We start from the raw sequence: 22,375 nt of genomic DNA on the forward strand, positions 1-22,375 counted from the left end.
ACCTATGAAGTTTATCTGTACACTTAAAAAACTTGGAAATGGAATTTTTTAGTCTGTTTTTCTTCCTAATGAAAATTTCCAGTGAGTTTGAACCCATTTGTTGAAAATATAAAAATATAACACTTTCTGATTAGTTTGCACAGATAATTGATTGACATCAGAGAACATGCAAATTTGCTGGCCAAATTTCAACAGCAATCTTTTGTGCAACTGAAGAAATAGATTTTAAAAATGAATATCATGATTTAGTAAGTGAAGCCAACCACGCATTTTTTTCCATTTGGATTTAAGTATCTTTGTGAAATATCTTTTTCAGATATTACAGTAATTAAAATCAAATATTAAAATAAACCATGAACATGCATATAATTTATATGAACATACACATATGGGGGGGTACGTGAACTATAATATGGTGCAACAACAGGGATGCACAATAACAAAAAGTTTGTAGACTATTGTCTTGAAAATCTTAGCTTCTTTAAAGACTCAGCTTCTGTGCTACTCCCTCCATGAAACTTTCCCTCATCTTTCCAGTTATTTTTATTTGTAATTTCACATGTCATATGTCCCCTCTCTCTAATAGAATGTAAAAATTCCTAGAGGTCAGGGTCTGGGGCCTCACCCAGAATAGGGGCTTAATAAATGTTTATTGAGCAATTAAGCTTTAAGTCTTTGGTTGGGGGAAGCTAGTAAGAAAAGGGGAGGATGAGAGAAGCCAGCTCACTAGCTCAAAGCTAAATTCAAGCCCATTAAGAGTAAGGGGGTACAGAGGGGGATTCTAGCCTAAAGAGACACATGTCTTTGCTGTGAAGCAGTGGAGCCAAGAGTTTGGAGGGAGGCACCCTTCCTAAATCTACCTAGAAAGGGGTCCTGGACTCTAATTTGTAGGAGAACCACAAAGTGACCATAATGACTTCATGAATGGACATCTCCACAGCTCAGTTTAGCTTATTAAGCACGGTCATTCATAGCTCCATAGCATTTCAGAATATGTCCATGTTCATGAAGAGAAAGCAAAGCAGAACTGAGCCATCTTGGTCTGGTTTGTTCTCCAGAACACCTTGCTTACTTAGTTCAGCAGGATATCCACACCATGTTCTTCTTAGGAGGGAAAACAGTATTGGGAAGGGAATAGTATAGAATGGGGGGACAAGCAAGAGGTCAGAGGCTCCTTTGAACCTAGTTTTTTTTCTTTTAAATCAAAAAAAGCAGAGCAATTAAACAAAAAACAATTTGGGAATAAGGAAGGTGCCTAGAAGGAATGGAGACATCAGACAGGGAGGAAAGAAGGTGGTCATATGGGATAGAAATGAGGTTAGACCATCTGTTTGGATGCACCCTCAAGGAAGATGGAGTGCCTTGTGGCGAAGTCCCTGAAGGTCTGCTCAGGATCTTGCTTGAGTTCTTCTAAAGCTTAAAGAGAGGAAAGATCAGTGAGTTTCCCTGTCTTTGCCTCTACCCAGGGACCACCCAAGCCATTCCCATGATCCTGGGTTTTGGGTCTGTAGTTTATTGCTCCCTAGGGCAAAGGGTGGTGGTGGGATGTAGTTAGCATTTAAAGAAAAGAGAAAGAATCCCTATCCCCCACTTCCCTTCCTCCACCAAATCCAGCCCATATATATACCTCCCTCCCCACCCATTTTAGGAAGAGAGGAGGGCTCTATCTTAGGCCATTGGTAGACTGAATCCAATTCTCCCTGTGCAGCGAGAACTGTTCGGTTCTGCAAATATGTATTGTATCTAGGATATACTGCAACATATTTAACATATATAGGACTGCTTGCCATCTTGGGGGGGGGGTGGAGGGAGGGAGGGGAAAAAACGAAACAGGGTCAAAGGGTAGGAGGGAGAGGAAAAAAAATAGTCATACTTTAATAATTGAATGAGGCCTTAATTCCATCACAGAATGTTAGAGCTGAAAAAGTCATTGATATAATTCACATTACTATAGAGCTTTAGGACTTTATTTATACAGTATTTTTCTCACAAGATAAGGGGTTAGTCAGTACAAATGTTACTTTTCTCATTTTACAGATCAGGCACACTGGACATGCTTAGCAAATATTTGTGAAATTGAGTTGAATTATACATATTATGGTACTTTAAAAGGTTTATAAACTACTGCCTTCACAACCATCTCTTTGAGGTAGTCAGGGCATAATTACATCAGTTTAATGAATGAGAAAACAGACTTGTGGAAGTAAAATGACTAGCCCACAGTCACACAGCTGAACAGGTGTTAGGGCCAAGATTTGATCCTAGGTGTCTCAACTCCAAATTAAGAAGAGTTAAAAACTGGAAGGAACCTTAAAATATAGAATGTTAGAAGATATAATATTTGAGCTCCTGGGGACCTTAGAACATAGGATGTTAGAACACAGAACATTAGAGGTAGAAGAGAACTTAAAACTTAAAAAGTTAGGACATAGAATGTTCAAGACAGCAGGAACTTTAGAACATAGAACACGAGAGACAGAAGAAATTTTAGAACTTAGAATAGAATACTAAAGATGGAAGAAGTCTTAGAACTTAAATACCAGAACATAGAAAAACAGATATAAAACATACTTTAGAATTTAGAAAACTAGAACATAAAATGTTTGAATCAGCAGGGACCTTAGAACACAGAACACTAGAGATAGAAGAAAACTTAGAAAGTTAGGATACAGAATGTTTGAGCTGGCAGGGTCTATAGAACATGGGATATTAGAGATGGAAGAGACCTTAGAACTTAGAAAGCTAGAGCAGAGAATGTTTGAGCTGGTAGGAACATTAGAACACAGAACACTAGAGATGGAAGAGATCATAACTTAAGACTGTAAGAACATAGAATGTTAGAATTAGAAACAACTCTAGAACACAGAATGAAGTAGTAGTCATCTAGTTCAACTCTGTCACTTTACAGAGAAAGAATTTAAGGTATAGAGAGTAGAACCATATTTTCCCAAAGTCATCTAGAGAGATTTAGTGCCAGTCAAGCCTAGAATTCAGGCTAAGTTCCTTTATACCTTTCAAAGTCAGTCCACTTCTAGTACTTTACCAGAACATTGACCTCTGTGAAATAGCTAAAGCAGGGATTTTAATCATATAAATAGATAAGTGAGGACTTCAAGAGGGACAAGGTGACTCATCTGATGTTGCACAGTTTATGGGTGGCAAAACCAGTTATGAAATTCAGGCCTTTCTGACTCCCAGAACTTTTCTATATTCTGACATTCTAAGTTTTAAGACTTCTTCCATCTCTAGTTCCATGTCCTAACATTCCATGTTCTACAATCCCAACTCAAATATTCTGTGTTCTAACTTCCTATTTTTTCTTCTATCTCTAACCATTCTATGTTCTAAGGTCTCTGCTGACTCAAACATTTTATGTTTTAGCTTTCTAAGTTCTGAGGTATTTTTCATCTCTGCTTTTGGTTTAGGCCCTAGTAGGAGAGCAAGAAGAAGATGGTAGAGAGAGGAGAGAAGGGTCTCCATGAATGGCCTTGAGAACCTTTGTATGAGCCTTTTTCTTAGAGCTAGTTTCTTTTGGTCCTGCCTATCGTCTTTATCAACTTTTTCCAATCAGTCTTGGATTTTGTATGGCTTTTTGTTCTTTGCTGCTAAGGTCTTCTCCTGAAAATTGTGAATTTGTGATCAAGTGAAACCTGAGTGGATGAATACAGAGAGGCTTGGAGAGACCTACATGGACTGATGCTAAGTGAGATGAGCAGAACCAGGAGATCATTATACACTTCGACAACGATACTGTATGAGAATGTATTCTGATGGAAGTGGATTTCTATGACAAAGAGACTTAACTGAATTTCAATGGATAAATGATGGACAGAAACAGCTACACCCAAAGAAGGAAAACTGGGAAACGAATGTGAACTATTTGCATTTTTGATTTTCTATCCGAGTTATTTTTACCTTCTGAATCCAATTCTCCCTGTGCAGTGGGAGAACTGTTCGGTTCTGCAAATATGTATTGTATCTAGGATATACTGCAACATATTTAACATATATAGGACTGCTTGCCATCTTGGGGGGGGTGGAGGGAGGGAGGGGAAAAAACGAAACATAAGCGAGTGCAAGGGATAATGTTGTAAAAAAATTATCCTGGCATGGATTCTGTCAATACAAAGTTATTATTAAATAAAATAAAATTTAAATTAAAAAAAAAAAAAAACCTGAGAGCCAATGTGGATCAGGAGTCTAATGCTGGCCGGGTTCCTTTTCTGGGTCTCAGTTTCCTTCTCTGTAAAATGAGAGAGGCTGCACTAAGTGACTAAGGTCCTTTCAGCTCTGACATTCTATGTTTCACAATTTTAGACCCCTAGGGCTAGGGAAAGCCCAGCTGCTGCTAGAAGGAGAGATGTAGGGGAGAGGAAGATGGAATGGGATGGTGATTGAGTTGGCAGTTAAGAAAGGAAGGGGCTGATCCCAATCTGGGCCTTACTGGAATAGAACAAGGTCAAGTCAATTTCACTCGATTTCTGGAAGATAGCATCAGGATAATAACAGATGGTGTAGCCTGAATGGAAAAACAAAGGGTTCATTGAGTACTCATTTCCCAGGAAGGAGCCGGTGATAATGGGTGTGAACAATAGCTATGGACCATCTTTGGGACTTTAGCAATTCCTCTTCTTTTTTCTGGGTGGGTGAAATCAGGATATAGGTGGGTGTAGTGGGGAGGTGAGAGGAGAGGGCTGTGGCAGGATCTAGAATGGGAGTTTGGTCAGGGTTGGCAGTATAGGCACTTGGGTGATTAGGTACTTGGTTGGTGGCTGAGGTTTCAGAGAAAAACTTTTTTTTTCATCTACAACCCAAAGCTGATGTGCTGCAAGAAAGTGAGAGGGAAGGGGAATAGAGGAATAAAGGAAAGGACAAGAAAAGAATAGAAAAGAGAGGACAGAGACAGTAAAAAAGAAGAGAAGAGAGAAAAGGAATAAAGAAATGAGACAGAGGAAGATTGGAAAAAAAGGAAAGCAAAAGAATAGAAAGAAAGAGAGGAAAAATGCAAAAAAGTCAAGGGAAAGTTGAGGAAAGAAAAAATGAAAAGAAGAAAAGGGGTAAGCAAGGAAGAAAGCAGAAGAGAGACAAAGACAAAGGAGGAAAACTGAGAGAGAAAGAGAGAGAGAGAGAGAGAGAGAGAGAGAAGAGAGAGAGAGAGAGAGAGAGAGAGAAAGAGAGAGAGGGAGGGAGGGAGGAAGAGAGAGAGAGAGAAAACAGGATAGAAAACAAAAAGATAATTGCAAGGAGAGAAGGCTCAGCATATTCCAGTTTCCTTTTTCTTACCTATGAACAAGGCCGCTGAAAGTTTGAGGTTTCGATGGGGACTATGGAGATATTTGAGAGCCTGTGAGAGGTGCACTGGAAATTCTCCTTCACCATTCTCCATCTGTCAGAGAGAAGATATTAAGGGAGGGCTTTCATTTTATAGGTTTGACTGCTCTTTCCCCAAGGGTTATAGATCTTATGTCCCAGGAACACTGTGTGCTCTTTGCTCTTTGAGTCCCTTTTCCAGGGAAAGAAAGATTAACTATGATCTTGGATCCTGGGCCCTTAGTCTTGTCACCTAGCCACCCCAGGTATATTATGTACATTTTCTCAGTCATTTATTAATAATGTGCATTCATAATCATAGCTCACATTTCCTCTGAAATAAGATAGTACAAGTCTTATTAATTCCATTTTTATGGATGTGTAAACTGAGAATTAAGTGAGGTAAAATGAACTTGTTCATGGTCATCATATAAATAGGAGTATCAGAAGTGCAACTCACACCTATGTCTTCTGAAACTCCTTCCTGCTTTCCACTGTCTTAACCATAGACACCAGACACCAGACATTTACTGAACAGCTAGTGCAGTCTCAATCTTGTACTAGAAGCTCTTTGGCCTGCCCTCAAGGGACTTAGAATACTGTAATACAAGGTAAAAAGGGTCAGGGATCATCCCTTGAAATTTGGGATTCTCAAACAACAGGGGCTGTGACTCTCCCCCACCCCCTCAATAATTCTGCTGCCTTTTCACTACTTTATTTTATTTATAGCTCAAGAAAGGTACATAGAATGAACACAGCAACATATTTTTTTTTTAACATTGATATAAAAAAAAGACCACAAATAGTGAAAGAACAAACTGAATAATCAAGGTCTCAAGGGCAAGAAGATTGTGAAAGTTGAACATATAATCTTAGAATATAGAATGAGCATGGTAAGAGCTAGAACTCTTACCTATATAAAGCATTGAATATTAGAATTACAACTTGGTTTGTGCTGGAGCCATCTTGTGAAGACTCCTAAGAATTGATTATTAAGTTTTCAATGTGACTATTTATACTTTGGAAATCAGCCATAGATGAGGGCTCGATTTATTGTTTTGTTGATTGTCTAGACTTTTAAAAGTGATGGGAGAAAATGTTAATGTAGATTAAATTTAAAAGCATATCTGTACTCTTTTTTTTTTTTTTCCGGGAGAGCTGGTTGTTAAACATATCTCAGGATATTCCTTCTCAGAAGCTGAAGGCTCAGTAAAGAGAACCTTGGAAGCTGAGAGAGATCAAGTGACTGAGTGATTGGTCTAAGGTGACACAATTAGCAAATATAAATATATATGTTGTACATATGTGGTATGTGTGTATTCACACAGAGATGTATACATACACACATATATACATACATATAAATATCTAAAATATATGAAATTTAAAAATATATATGTATATGATCACCACAGTCCACAGATTCATAAAATTGTAAAGCTGGAAAGGACTTTAATCTCTACTTGATAAAGAATTCCCATTATAATATACCTTGCATGTGTTCCTCCAGCCTCTTGCTTGAAAGGGAATAATTTGCTTTCTGAGGAAGTCTAGTTTACTTTTGGATGGGTTCTTGTTGTTACTAATTTTTTCCTTGTCTCTAGAAGCCATGCCTCTCAATCCTAGCTCAAGTTCATATTCCTTTCTTGTTATAGCACATCCTTGGTTCACTCCAAATTTGCTGTCCACTAAAACGTCCATCTCCTTTTTTCACTAAAAATGCTTTTTTGATGTCTTTTTACATCAATTATCTCTGGAAAAAGACCCCCTATTAACTCTCTACTCTCTACTCTCTATTGAATCTTTGCTTCAATCAATATCCCCCCTCCTGCTCCCTCCAACAAACTCTTTTATTTATTTGTTTATTTTAGCACACATTGCTTTATGAATCATTTTGGGGGAGAAAAATCAGAGCAAAAGGGAAAAATCATGGGAGAGACTAAAAAAAACAAACAGAAAAAAGAAGTGAACATAGCATGTGTTGATTTACATTCAATCTCTTTAATTCTTTTTCTGGACGCAGATGGCATTTTCTGTCCAAAGTCTATAGGAATCGCTTTGAATCACTGAATCACTGAGAAGAACCAAATCTTGCTGTATTTCTGATTCTGCTTGTTTCTCTCAGCATCAGTTCATATAAATCTTTCCAAGCCTTTCTAAAATCAGCTTGTTCATCATTTTTAATAGAACAATAATATTCCATTATCTTCATATACCACAACTTATTCAGCCATTCCCCAATTAATGAGCATCTACTCATTTTCCAATTCTTTGCTACCGCAAAAAGAGCTATTACAAACATTTTTGCACATGTGGGTCCTTTCCCCTCCTTTATGATTTTCTTGGGATACAGACCCAGTTATGGCACTGCTGGGTCAAAGGGTATACACAGTTTTATAGCCCTTTAAACACAGTTCCATATTTCTTTCTCAAATGGTTGGATCACTTTACAATTTCACCAAAAATGCATTAGTGTCCCAGTTTTCTCACATCCTCTCCAACATTTATCATAATTTTTTCCTGTCAGCCAATCTGAGGGGTGTGAGGTGGTACCTCAGAGGTGTTTTAATTTCCATTTCTCTAATCAATGGTGATTTAGAACATTTTTTTTCATATGATTATAGATGGCTTTAATTTCGTCATCTGAAAATTGTTCATATCCTTTGACCATTTATCGATTGGGGAATGACTTGTATTCTTATAAATTTGACACAGTTCTTTATATATTTTAGAAATGAGACCTTTATCAGAAATACTGAATATAAAGATTTTTTCCCAGCTTTTTACCCTTTTAATCTTGTTTCTGTTGATTTTGTTTGTGCAAAAAATTTTAGTTTAATGTAATCAAAGTTGTCCATTTTACCTTTCATAATGTTCTCTAGTTCTTCTTTAGTCATAATTTCCTCCCTTCTCCAAAAAGAGATTAAGAATTCTTAATTTGTTTATGGTATCATCCTCTATGCCCAAACCATGTGTTCATTTTGACATGGGGTGTGAGATGTAAGTCTATGCTGAGTTTCTGACATTATTTTCCACCAACAAACTCTTAATATAGAAATGCAAATTACAATGAATACAACATTCTTCCTTAATAGTTCCCATTTTTCTGCCATAAAACCACTGAAGATCCAGAGAACAGATAATATGACATTGATTTTCTGGATCTTTCCTTGATTTTTCAGTTTCTCAAACTACTAGTAATCTTTTCATTTAGTTGTTGCTATTTTGTTTATTTCTTTGGTTATGTCCTCAATTCACTCTGTGCCAATGTATATATATCTTCCTACTAGATTTCTCTAAATTCTTGATATTTTGTCATTTCTTAATGCACAATAATATCCATTATATTTTTAGTGGGAAGATGGACCAATGAAGGTTGTTCCTAAAGCCTGCCTTATGTTCAATTGGAGACTAGATAAGCCTACTTCTTGAAGGACCCCTTGCTTCCTATTTCATAGTAAGCATTTATATTCTATTCTTGTTGGTTTAGTGTATAGTCATGAAAAAGCCTTTTAATTGACTGAATTGAGTATGACCTCTTACCCAATTGCCATCAGAGGCCTAACTACTAAAGAAAGTAGAAGGACCTGCCACCTGCAATAGGTAGTATCTCACCCTGAGGAGTAGATTCCTTGTGCCAGCTCCGTAGTGAGTTTGATTTGGCAGCTAAGATGCTGTGTCCTGAAAGCAAGGAAGTGACTTATCCATTATCTATACTATGCCTACAAATGAACTTGGTTGATAGGGAATATTTCATAGCAACCATTTTGAGATCTGACTCAATCAGGGCTGTGGAGGTAAATGAGTATATGTTTCTTGTTTGAAATACTGCGCTTCAGTATTTGCTACTCTTCTCAGTAAATATTCCTTTATAAAATCTGATTGATGTTCATTGGTTAAATACTGATAAGATATTGATGATCAATATGGGGAACAACAAAGTAAATGGGAGTTCATGAGCAATAGTCCTAGAAAAATCATCCTTTCTTCCTCAGGGTTACCCTTAGAACCTTGCAGCATAAGATAAGCTGTGGTCTGGTACTCAAACTGCTAGTCTGAGTATAAGTTGGAAAAGTAAGCCTAGGACTTAAGCACTACACAGTCATGTATCATAGTTTCTGAAGTCATTCCCCAGTTGATAGAATCCAACTTTTCTTTTAGCTCTTTTCTACTGTGATCAATGTTGCCAGAAATATGTTGGTAAGTATCGAATCTTTGTTTCTGTCTTTATCTTCCTTCCTTCCTTTGATTTTATTTTATATTTTATGTCCAAGTAGTCCCAAAAACTTTATTTTTCCTCCAATTGACAATTTAGCTACTTGTTATGCATAATTCCAAAATGACAACTCTATCAAGTTCATTGATTGTTCAATAATGTGTGTGTGTGTGTGTTGTGTGTGTGTGTGTGTGTGTGTGAATTTTCAGGGTATGGAGTATTTTTAAAATTCACATTTATTTTCTATGATTGATATTGAGTATATTTTCAAAAGGCCATTTCAAATATCCAATTCTTGTTTGAAAACTTTCTATCCTTTGACCACTTATCTGCTAAAGAATAACTTCTCTTGGTATTCTATATTTGAATGAAGTCCCTGTATCATGGATATAGGACTTTTGTTAGTGATATTTGATAACATATATTTTTCCTACTCTACCATTTCTCTTTTAAAATTGCCTTCATTAATTTTATTTGTACAAAAGCCTTTTAATTTTATTTAATTGAAAGATGTTGATTTGGTTTTGATCTGTTTGATCTGCTTGGGCTGGTAGGACCTCTTTTTAATAAAGTCATTTTATGCTCTTTGTAATTATGGTTTTCTTTTCTAGATGGTCACTAAATGTGTCTCTAATTTCTAGAATTTAAATTCTACAATTTCCCTAGGAATTGATGCCAAACACATCGGCTGAAAATTTGCTGATTCTATTCCTTTTCACCACTTATCCCTTAAAAAAATGGAAACATTTGTCCCTCTCTGAGTCCATGGTACTTTCCCCATTCTTTAGAATCTTTTAGATATCATCAATGTTTGCTCAGCAATCCCATTTCCCATTTCTTTTAGAATTCAAGAATGTAGTTTTTGTCATTCAGGTGAGTTGAATTTATTAAGGGCATCTGGATGTTCTTTTGCCATCTCTTCACTTATCTTTGTTGAAACTCTCCATTAGCCATTTTTAGTTCACTTTCAATGACAAAATTTTCTGAGGAAATGGAAGCAAGAGAAAAATTGAGCAGCTCTGTCTTTTCTTTGTTGTGTTATTATTGTGCCATTCACTTTGAGGAATGAGCATATTCCTTCTTCCCTTTTCATTTTCGTTAGCTTTCTTTGCCATCCTCCATTCAAAGTGAAATTAAGCATTACTATCATTATTCTCACAGGATTATGTCATGCTCTTAGCATTATCCTGTTTCCTGCCCTTGCTTCCTTTATCCATACCTACCTTTACAAAATTTAAGTTGGTTATTGAGTTTGTTGTGTGTTCATATCAATTTTTCCAGCTTCTGTTTTTGCCTTTTCATTAGAATTGTTTCTTTTTGTATCTTCAGCATTTTATTCTTGAGCATCTTCCATCCTTCTTGAGCTGGCATCCTTTGTCAATCTTAGTTTATGGAATTCTATTCATCCTTTGCCTGAAATTTGTTTTCCCTTTTAAATCTGCTTCACCAACATCTAAAGTGTATGTTAGACTTTTTCTACTACAAGATCTAGAATGATGATGATAATGATGACTGGAATTCATATATTTATGTAGTACTTTAAGGTTTGCAAAACACTTTACAAATATTGTCTCATTTGATTTTCACAACCACTCTTGAAAATATGTACTACTATTATCCATATTTTACAGATGAGGAAACTGGAGGCAGAAAGTAGTTAAGTGATTTGCCCAGGGTCACATGACTAGTTCTTGAGACTTGATTCAAACTCAGATTTTTCTGATTGCAGGTCCAATGTTCTAATCACTTTGCTACCTGGTTGCTCCTCTTCCTATAGAGTAATTACTTCTTCCTAAAGTTCCCATTCTGGAAAAACTAGCTCCTTCTTATTAATGAGACTCATACCCTCAGAGAATATCCTGATCTAGGGATTTTTAAGAGAGGGCCTATGAACTTTTTTTGAAAAATATTTTGATAAATGCATTTTGAAAAAAAAAATTTTTTTGGTAACCCTATGTATTTAATTTTTTTCATTTAAAATCATTATCCAAGAAACAGAACATAGACTTCACCAGACAGTCAAAGGTCTGGGAAAATTTTTTTGTGTGTGTGTGTGTGTGAATGAGTTACAGATGATAAAACTGACTGGCAGAGGAGATAACTTACTCAACTAAGACCACTCAGCTAAGCTAATGGTAGAACTGGTACTTTTAACTCTGATTTCCTTAGTCCTAATTTAGTATAGGACATTCTTTCCACTACTACTCGAAATTCACTTGCTAATCTAAGGATTTGAGCCCTAAAATTCAAGTGAACTGAGTTGGAGACTTGACTGATGGAGCCTTTAGTATGAGTTTTCCAATGTACATGCACAAGTCTCCAAAACACTGGAGCTTTGGCAAAGTTCACTGCTACCATTGTTTGAGTGATGAAAAACCTTCTTATTTGCAATTAGAAACTCTTATAAAAACAAGGATTCAGTACATCCTGAATCACCTTCATGTTAAATTGGTTCAGGGAAAAAAAAACCTGAATTGATACTTCTTTTGAGTGGAAAATTTTGAGAGGAAATGTGGGTGTGAATTGAGAACATGGAAACATTTGCTCTACAACTTACTATTTTTTTAAAAAGATGTTGATAATGCAGGTGTGGGTGTGAAAGACAGACTGGGTAAATAAAGAAGGTGGTAGATTTGCAGATTCAGAAACTGTCAGAGCTGGAAGGGAGTTTCCAGGCGATCATCCCTCTACCCTCCCTTCCCCACAATTAACAGGATAGAATTAAGACTTGGAGAAGGGAAGGGAGTTCGACAAGGTCATATAGCCAGTTCATATAGCCAGTGATTGGCATTGACAGAATTTAAACACAGGTTTCTAAATCCTAGTCATATACTTTCTTTTGTCCCTCCTTATTCTTTCTTTCTTGCCTAGGGTCACACAACCAGGAAGTGTTAAGTGTCTGAGATCAAATTTGAACTCAGGTCCTCCTGACTTCAGAGCTGGTGCTCTATCCACTGTGCCACCTAGTTGCCCCATCATATACTTTCCATTGCTTATTCAGCTGTGTCTCTGGCTCTCACACTCCACCCACCAAATCTTCTACGCAATCTCCTGTACAACACATCAAACTTGCACAGAGAGTGGGCTGGGCCATTATTTCTCCAAGCATATATATATGTATATATATTTTAAAATTTTAATAGCCTTTTATTTACAGTTATATGTATGGGTAACTTTACAGCACTGACAATTGCCAAACCTCTTGTTCCAATTTTCCCCCTCCTTTCCCCCACCCCCTCCCCCAGATGGCAGGATGACCAGTAGATGTTAAATATATTAAAATATAAATTAGATACACAATAAGTAGACATGACCAAACCATTATTTTGCTGTATAAAAAGAATCAGACTCTGAAATAGTGTACAATTAGCCTGTGAAGGAACTAAAAAATGCAGGTGTGCAAAAATAAGAGGGATTGAAAATTCAATGTAATGGTTCTTAGTCATCTCCCAGAGTTTTTTCACTGAGCGTAGCTGGTTCAGTTCATTATTGCTCCATTGGAACTGATTTGGTTCATGTCATTGCTGAGGATAGCCAGGTCCATCAGAATTGGTCATCATATAGTATTGTTGCTGAAGTATAATGATCTCCTGGCCCTGCTCGTTTCACTCAGCATTAGTTCATGTAAGTCTCTCCAGGCCTTTCTGAAATCATCCTGTTGGTCATTTCTTACAGAACAATTAATATTCCATAATATTCATATACCACAATTTATTCAGCCAATTTCCAATTGATGGGCATCCATTCAGTTTCCAGTTTCTGGCCACTACAAAAAGGGCTGCCACAAACATTTTGGCACATACAGGTCCCTTTCCCTTTTTTATGATCTCTTTGGGATATAAGCCCAGTAGAAACACTGCTGGATCAAAGGGTCTGCACAGTTTGATAACTTTTTAAGCATAGTTCCTAATTGCTCTCCAGAATGGTTGGATGTATTCACAATTCCACCAACTGTCCAATCATATATTAGTAGAGAGTTGTCCAATTGCTAATTAGCCTCAAGTGCTCTGACCTCAGTGCATTGGCTCAGCTTCAGCCCATTCCACCCATAGATCTCTCTACCTATTGATATTCTTTCCATTCTAGAGTGGCCTGCTTCAAAAGCCTTCCTAGATCTTCAGGTCAAACATTTTCTCTTTATGGATGGCTACCTTTTCTCTTCTTCTTCCAGGCTTTTTCCTTCTTGAGACCTAGCATCTTTTGTCTATTTTATTATTCTTTCCTATTTCTCTTTGTCTTGATATTTGGCTCCTTGCCTGATGTGTCTTGATCCTTGTCCAATTTTCCTCTCCTATAACATTATCTTAATACTTCTCTGCCTTGTTTTGCCTTTGTTTACCCTGGTATCTGTGTCTGGAATGCCTTCTTTCTCCCTTTTCATATATTGACATCTTATCAGTTGGAGTTAAAGTTTATCTGAAATATCACTGTTTCTCAGGGAAGCCTTCCTGTTATAATAATCTTTCCCTTCAAACCTTACATAATCTTTATTTATACTTCCCCTCGCCTTTTACTATTACCATTTAATAATTTGTATTATGGCTACTTGTATTGGTGTCATAGTGTCCTGTTAGATAATAAGTTCCTCAAAACTAGGGATTGTATCTAATTAAAATTAACTCACAAGATTAGTATGAGGAAGGTTACTTTACCAGTCTTAAAGTACCATGCAAATATGAATTCTTTTATTATTATTGATGTTGCTCTCTTTATTCTATAAACTTTATATCTCTCTAGAAAATTTTTGAATCACTATGTTCAGTGCTTAAGTAATAAATGTATTTGTAGTTCTCCAATTTTTTCTATTGGATGAACCATATCATTTACTTATTTGCATTTTTATTTTTTGTGCAACTGGGTGGTATAGTGGATAGAATGCTCAGTCTGGAATTAGGAAAACTCATCTTCCTCAGTTCCAATCTAGTCTTGGACACTTGGCTATATGACCCTGGGCAAGTCACTTACCTCAATTTAACTCAGTTTCCTCATCTGTAATATGAGCTGGAAAAGAAAATGGCAAACCATCCCAGTATCTTTGTCAAGAAAATTTCAAATAGGGTTGCAGAGAGTCAGACATGACTGAAAAAAATTATTTTTAAATTTGGAGCTTTACAAACATCAAATAAGATGAATATTTCTAGCAGAACCCAAAAAGAAGAACACATGCACTGCTGTGAATCTCTATCACGAGTAGCTAGTTTTATCCTCCAAACAAATTCAGCAAGTTGAATTTTGTTTTCAAAACTGTCCTGCTTGTCTGTTTCCTACTGACCATCCTTCTTGTTCTCTTTAATGACCTTTTAAAATTTTTTTCTAATTTTATTCATTTTGTTAATTTTATTATTAACTCCCTTTCCCTCAACCTCCCCAAACTGAAGGGAATTCTATTATTGCTGAATTGAAAGGAAGAAAAACATCCCAGTTATCACATATGCGGAATCAAAAACAAATCCTCACTTTGCCTATATCCCAAAATCAATGCCTCTTTCTCTACCTCCTCTTAGTAGGTGAAGAGCCATGTTTTAGCACTGGTCCTCTGGAGTTGTGATTTTTGGTGTTTAGTTTAGTTGTGTCTGCCTCTTTGTGACCCCATTTGGCATTTTCTTGGCAGAGACATCAGATTGATTTGCCATTTCCTTCTCCAATTCATTTTACAAACGAGGAAACTGAGGCAAACAGGGTTAAGTGACTTGCTCAGATCACATAGCTAAAAGTAAGTGTTTGAGGCTAGATATGAACTCAGGAAGATGACTCTTCTCGACTTCAGGCCCACCTCTCTATCCAGGGATCTAATTGACTCCTGGGAGAATTGTGATTGGTTATTACTTTGTTTTTGTTTTTGTTTTTTTTTTTACAATGTTATTTTTAAATTGTTCTCTAGATTTTGCTCACTTCACTTTCCATCAGTTTATAAAAGTCTTCCCAGGTTTAGAAACTCCCTTTTGTCATTTCTTATGATGCAATAATAATCCATTCCATTCATATTCCATAATTTGTTCAATTATTCCTCAATTGATGGGAATATCTTTTGTATTCTAGTTATGGGCTACCACAAAATAAAAGACCTATTATAAATATTTTTGTATGTGTGGGTCTCTTTTTTTCCCTCATACTTTGGCCTCATTGGGATATATATGTAGTAGTAGTATCATTGGGTAAAAAAGAATGTTTAGTGACTTTTTGAGTATAGTTCTAAATTGGTTTCTGTAAAGGGTTGAAACTCTGAATAGGTGCACTTGAATCAGACAACCAAGCACTTAAGGCTAATTTACCTATTGGACAATAACTCTATTAGCATGTTTGGAATTTCTCTTCTCAGTTAATGCTAGCTCAATGGTGGGGTTAAGAGAATTGTAAGGAGGGATTAGGGGGTGGAGTGAGATGAGCTAGAGTCACTTTGGAGGAGGATGAAGAGAAGGGAGGTTGTGGAGAGCTTGTGGCAGTCTTGTCCATCTCCTTCACTTCTCCTAAAGACCAAGGACTTTTGCTTATCCTAACTCCAGCTGATTCTGAGGCCTCCAGGGGGCTAATCCGGACCTTACAGCTTTCCAGAAGGAACAGACCAATTTCACAGTTTCATCAAAATCTATGGTCCTTTTTTCCTGTCATATTCCTGTCATATTAGCCAAACTGAGGTGCTACTTCAGTTCTTTTAAATTACCTTTTGTTATTAGTAGCATTTTTACATTAACATGAATATTTTTTATATGTTAACAGCTTGAACTTTTTCCTACATGTTTTGTTTCCTTTGTCTATATTTACCTATCAGGCAATGTTTCTTGTTCTTATATAATTGAGTCAGTTCTTTATGTATCTTGGATATCGGATTTTTATTTGAGAAATGTGCTTCAAAGATTCCCCTACCCCACCCTCAATAAATTGCTTGTCTTCTAATTTTAACTATATTAACTTTGTGCAATTTTTTTTTGTTTTGGTTGATCAAAATGATCTGTTTTATTTTCTATGATCCTCTCCTTCCCTTGTTTGGTTATGTGCTCTTCTTCTCCCCAAATTTGCTTTTGATATTTCCTTTCTTGCTTCTCTACTTAGTTTATTATCTGATTTTTTATATCTCTTATGTGTACATTTGGATCTATTATATATTTATCTGTATATATATAAAATAAGTAATATGTATGTATATATAAACATAGTAACATGTATATGTGTGCAAATAAATAAAATGAGTAATTATTAAAAAATTTTAAATCTAATTACTATTAGATTGTTTTCAATTGTTCCTGATGGTTTTTGTCAGATACTGAACATTTGCCCCAGTAGTTGGGGTCTTTGGGTTTATAACATGATATTGTATGTAATTTTGTTTATTATATAACAAATATTTTTCACTGATTAAATTCTCTTTAGCCAATACCAAATAATAGAAACTAAATCATTATAAATATTTTTTCTCTTCTTCCTACCTTAGCCTTGACCCACACTTACCAGAGAGGTCCAGAGAAAATGGCGGGCAGTGAGTCCTTCTTCCCAGGCCAGTGTACAAAATAGAGTGTGGCGGAGCTTCCAGTTCAAGAATACAGCGCAACGGTAGAAAGCGAATTTGCATTTCTGCAAGGTAGAGATAGAGCTGATGGATCTTCCTCCTTAGTCTCCGAATGTGCTCCAAATCTCCCTCCCCCTCCCCTGCATGAAGAAAGCTGGCCTTCAAGAGCTAGAAGGACCTTGAGGAAAATCATTATGTCTAATTGTGAATAGAGCCAATGACTTGGGGCCCATCAGATAAAATTATAAGAATCAAGATGTTTCTCATTGCTACAGATATATGAAGTGCTTTTGTTGTAACAGCCTCAAAAGCAGGGGATATTAGCATGAGTGATGTCAGGCCTATATTACTGCATTCTTTTGACATGGGGGAAACTGAGGCTCTGAGAGGTTAAGAAAATAATTTTTAATAAGTATTGAAGTCAGGATTTGAAAACATTCTCCTGTGGGTACACTTTGCCTCAGGCAAGGTTCTAAATCAATCAACAAATACTTATTGAGTCTTATAAATTCCATTCATTGTATAGCAGCTGAATATATAAAGACAAAAATGAAAACAGCCTTCAAAATGCCTATATTTTACTGGGGGAGGTAAAATGTAGACATTGATATAAAATATATGTAAAAATTAATATAAGGTAATTTATTTTTTGTTGAAAAATGGCACAAGCATCTTGGCATGGTGGAAATTAGAAATGGTCTCATATAAAGAAGATGGCACTTGAGCTAAATTTTGAAGGAAATTAAAGATTCTATCAATAAATAGTGCCCATGTAGCAGGCACTAATCTGAGTGCTGGGAATATAAATATAAAGAATGAATTGTTCTCTTCTCATAAGAAGCTTACATTTGAATGGGGAAACAAATATATATATTTACATATATATGTATCTATATAATATATATGTGTATATATATGTTTATATAGAATAAATACTAAAACAATATGCACATTTACAAGGTAATTGGAGAGGAAGGGAACTAACAGTTAAGGGAATCAGAGAAGACTTTATTTAGAGAAGTGGTCCTTGAGCTGAATCTTGAAGAGAGGGATTCTAGGAGACAGAGGTAAGGAGAAATTGTATTCCAAGCTGGAGAGTTGGCCAATACAAAAGCAGATACAGAACATGTAGTGTGTGAAGAACAGAGGGAAGGCCAGGTTGACAGAACTGTTGATTGTCCTTTGTTTTTGAAGAAGACTAATGATATGGGGTGATGTTTTGACTCATGTGTGAATTGGATGTAAGTGGTGCAGAGTTGTACAAAGTTGTCAGCCTTACTCTCTCTTCCAGAGTCACCAGTGGCAAGACAAACTGGCAATGTCCTGGGATGCAGTGGATGGCCTTGGAATCTTTGATGTCTGACCAACCTCCAAGGCTTCACAGCACCTGCTTCAGCTGCCTTCATGACTGTGGGAACAAATTGTTCTCATGTGCCTATCCTGCTGGAATAAATCTTCATGTGCTTGGGGTAGATAGCACCCTAACTCACCAAAGCCCATTGGCTACTCTCAACCTGGTTTAGTCTGTCTGCCATGATGGTTGAGTGCCAAGTAGACACCCAAAGTATATGAGCATCCCTGAAAAGGGCTTGGCAAGTCCTCACACTAGAAGCTCTAGTTCTTCTTGAATGCCCCATAGACTCCCCGAACACTTCATACACCCTAAAATTGTAGAGTACAGAAGGATGAGTTGTTTACATTCAAACTGGAAAGATAGTTTAATTTCAAGTTGTAAAGGCTTCAGGTTGCCATATTGCAAAAGACTGAGAAATGAGTAAGATGAGAGGGTACCATGTCTAGAGACCTTTTTTAAGGAGTTTGGCTGAGAAAAGGAAGAACAATAAAAGGTGATAGATTTAAGGGGTTGGGTCTAGGGAAATTTCTTAATGATAGGGGAAGAATTGGATGTTTTTGAAAGCAGCAGAAGAGATTCAGGTTTGAAGTTTGGAGGAGTAAATTGGGAAAACAATATCAGGAGAAAAGAGATCATTAATCTCTGTAGAGGGGTTAGCCTTGGCTAAATTCCCCAGGGCAACCTCATTATCAAAATTATGGGAAAGGAAAAAAAAGTAGGAGATTATAGTAAGGGATCCAACACTTTGCACAGTACTTGCAACATAGTAGGTACTTAATAAATGCTTGTTGTCTGTTGATTGGAAGTGAAACGAGAGAATCTGAGGTTTAAGTAGTCTTAATTTTCTGATTAAAGTAAGAGGTAAGAGTCTCATCTGAAAGAATGGAATAAAAGGAAATTGTGAAGAACTAGAGGAAACAAGGGTTAAAGTAGTTTTTGAGGGAGCAAAATAGGGAATCAATTAGGGAGGACTAAAAAACTTGCTTTCTTCTGGTAAGCACCTAGTCGAAGTTGGTTTACATGAATTTAACTCTTTCTGCATTGACTTGTGACTTCCTCTGTCTGAATGTACTGTTGCATACGAGTAGAACAAAAAGAGGTGAATTATCTAAGATTATCTAGAATAATCTAGGATTGAGGTTTGACAAGAATAAACTGTGAAAGGAAGTGAAAGATTCAAGAGGGAATAAAAATATGGAGCAAGGGTAATGGTCTGAAGGAGCACTGAGGGGTAAAAGGATTGGAGATGAAGATGAAATCTTGAACCTGAAGGTCAGGAAAGGTGAGACATGGGATGAGAGAGAATGATGGGGGGTATGATCAGGTAGAAGAATGTCAGAGTTTTTGATTAAGAAAATAATACACTGAGAAGTAATGGTGAAATCCAGGGTATATAGCTGAAGGAAAGTAAAGGAGTATCTTGAGAGATTTAAGGAGATTAAAAGAGCATCACCATTGTTTTTGAAGTCTGCTTTGAAAAAGACAAGAGTTAGGGAGGAGAGAAAGACAGTGAGTTAGACAATAAACTTCTTGAGGTATGAGGGGGATTGATGTGGGGACTGATAGGCAATATTTACCATACTATGAATAGGTTGGAAATTTTGATACCATGAATTCCAAAGTAGTTGAGATTGCTGAGAGGTAACAGCAAAGGGACAAAGGACTAATTCCAATTTTCCCTCCTGTATAAGTGAATCTCTATATAGTGGGGTATGAATACATTTGCTTCTAGAAAGGATAGAATGGGAATGCAGTGTGGTCTGGAAGAAGAATACAATCCATATGTGGATGATACAGCCCGTTCAAAGGCTTGGAGATAGAAGATAGTGTCTTTGTGAGGAATAATAAAAAGACCAGTTTGACTAGATTGTAATGTGTATAAAGGGGACTAATATGTGATAATGATGAGTTTCATAAAGCATTTATCCTAATGAAAATTGGGCATGAGCTTAAATAAAAATGCTTAAATTGGTTTTGTAAAAATAAGGCATGGAATTGAATGAAAATGAAATAAGATTGTGGTTCTGAATGACATTAGTCAGTGGCTTTATAATGAAAATAAAATTCCCCATTCTAAGATGGGAAAAGATGGCTGCCAGTGTGAATTTGCATGGGCTGGTTCATCCCATGCCTAACCAGAGTTGGAGAATTATTTCTTTTTCTTTCTCTAGTTCCTCAGCTACCTCCCCAAGGGCAAAGATTCAATATCTTTTTGTTAAGAGTAAAGATAGAAAAAACAAAGGAAACAAAAAATCAAACAACAATAACAACAAAAGAATAAAGATAAAATCCCCTTTTCTCATAGATGGGCTTATTCCCACAGGGTATATACTCAGTAACAACTTGAAGAATTGCATGGTTGATACATTGCTTGACTGACCTAGAGACCTCTTAACTGATGGACCCCCTAATCCCTCTGTCTGAATGCTTGTTGGATTGACCATGACCTGAGTGACTACCTGAAATGACTGCCTGTCTCTGTGACTACTTGTTTTGATGATTGACAGGATGGTTGTCTGATTATCTGACAATCAGCCTCTCTGCTCGACCATTGGATTGACTGACCGTTATAACTGCTGGGCACTTGTCCTTCAGGTGCACGAGAAGGGGAATCAAGCTCTGGTGCACCTGGGGCTTCATAGTGTAGGGATCCTTTCCCTCCATGGAAATCACCAGGTCTCCAAACAGTGAGATAGCCGATGCTCTGACATTATCTCGTTCCTGAGGATGACATACCAGAGGAACCCCCACCCCAACCATCATCATTATATCAATCAAAAAGTACTTATTAAGTGACCACTCTACATTAGGGACTCTGCTATACCCTGGAACTACAAAGACAAAAATGAAGCAGTTCCTGTCCTCAAGAAGGTTTTTTTTTTTTTTTTTAAACCACATTTGACCATTGTTTATCAGATTTGATATTTGGTCCTAGGAATTATTGGCAATATTTAGCTCTTTCTGTTTTTATCTCAGATCAGGTCTCCCCAAGGGTAGAATCTATTACTCTTCTTTTATGTAAAAAATTTGGAAGGAGAGGATTTTTTTCTTTCTCAAACATGTACATTGTTATGCACATGTACATGCATATAAGTAGACACATACAAAGTATTATGCATGTGAATACTCACACATATCCACAATCCTCCTTACATGCAATGGCACACTTGTACCCACATTATTCTTAATTTAGTACCTCTAACAGGTAATCCTGTTATAAGGATCATGTGTTTTCTGCACCAAGCAAACTGAATGGGAGGAAAGGCTCAGAGGATGCTGTGAAAATAAGATTGTCACTGACTTTGTGACCCAGTAATCATCCTATAGCACTCAGGCCTCTGGTTCCCAAAGAATGTCAAGTTACAGCACAGTCTGGCACCCAATACCTTCCCAGATACAACATACAACCTATGAGAGCTGCGATGCTTTGCTATTAAGGGTTCTTGCTTACCCTTCTTATTTATATACTCAGCTCTGCAATCAAAGTATAGGGCATCAATTTTATTTTATTTTTTTTAATGTTTGTTTATGATTTTTTATTTTACATATTTTACATTGCTTTCTTTATGTGCAAAGTTTCCCAGCTAAGAATAATTTTAAAAAATCATTCAAAATACACTCAGCAAGTGGATTATATTGCTACCCACATACCTTTCATTTTTTTCCTCAATAGTATTTTATTTTTACAAATACATGTAAAGAAAGCTTCCAACATCCATTTTTATAAGATTTTGTGTTCCAATTTTTTTCTTAGGGCATCAATTTTAACGCCCATAACCTTGGGTTATAGCTCTGCCTGATTTTATCTATCACCTCTTGACAATTCCAGGAGAGGAGAGGGGTAAGGTAAGGGCCATTGGCAGCAAATTCTGTTTTCAAATGAAATGCATTCTTTTGTGTAGGAACATGTATGTACTTGTATATATATATATATACTTACAGATCCTAAGACTCAGACTTAGAAGGGACCTTAGAATTATATAATCCAAAC

General features: G+C 36.5%; 1 protein-coding gene across 2 annotated transcripts in view; it reads right to left on the reverse strand.

Moving 5' to 3' along the window:
* Nucleotides 1-1,175: 1,175 nt before the first annotated feature.
* The window catches only part of LOC127544503 (maestro heat-like repeat family member 5), a 135,243-nt gene continuing 114,043 nt past the window's right edge, over nt 1,176-22,375 (reverse strand). For both annotated transcript variants that reach the window (XM_051971165.1, XM_051971164.1), the window contains 5 exons: nt 20,950-21,105; nt 16,973-17,095; nt 5,284-5,386; nt 4,445-4,519; nt 1,176-1,416 (listed from right to left, as the gene is read on the reverse strand). In XM_051971165.1, the coding sequence (XP_051827125.1) occupies nt 1,319-1,416; nt 4,445-4,519; nt 5,284-5,386; nt 16,973-17,095; nt 20,950-21,105 (555 nt within the window). In that variant the 3' untranslated portion in view covers nt 1,176-1,318. The remainder of the gene's footprint in view (nt 1,417-4,444; nt 4,520-5,283; nt 5,387-16,972; nt 17,096-20,949; nt 21,106-22,375) is intronic.

Source organism: Antechinus flavipes, chromosome 1 (assembly GCF_016432865.1).
Source record: "Antechinus flavipes isolate AdamAnt ecotype Samford, QLD, Australia chromosome 1, AdamAnt_v2, whole genome shotgun sequence".
In the NCBI taxonomy this organism is placed as follows: domain Eukaryota; kingdom Metazoa; phylum Chordata; class Mammalia; order Dasyuromorphia; family Dasyuridae; genus Antechinus; species Antechinus flavipes.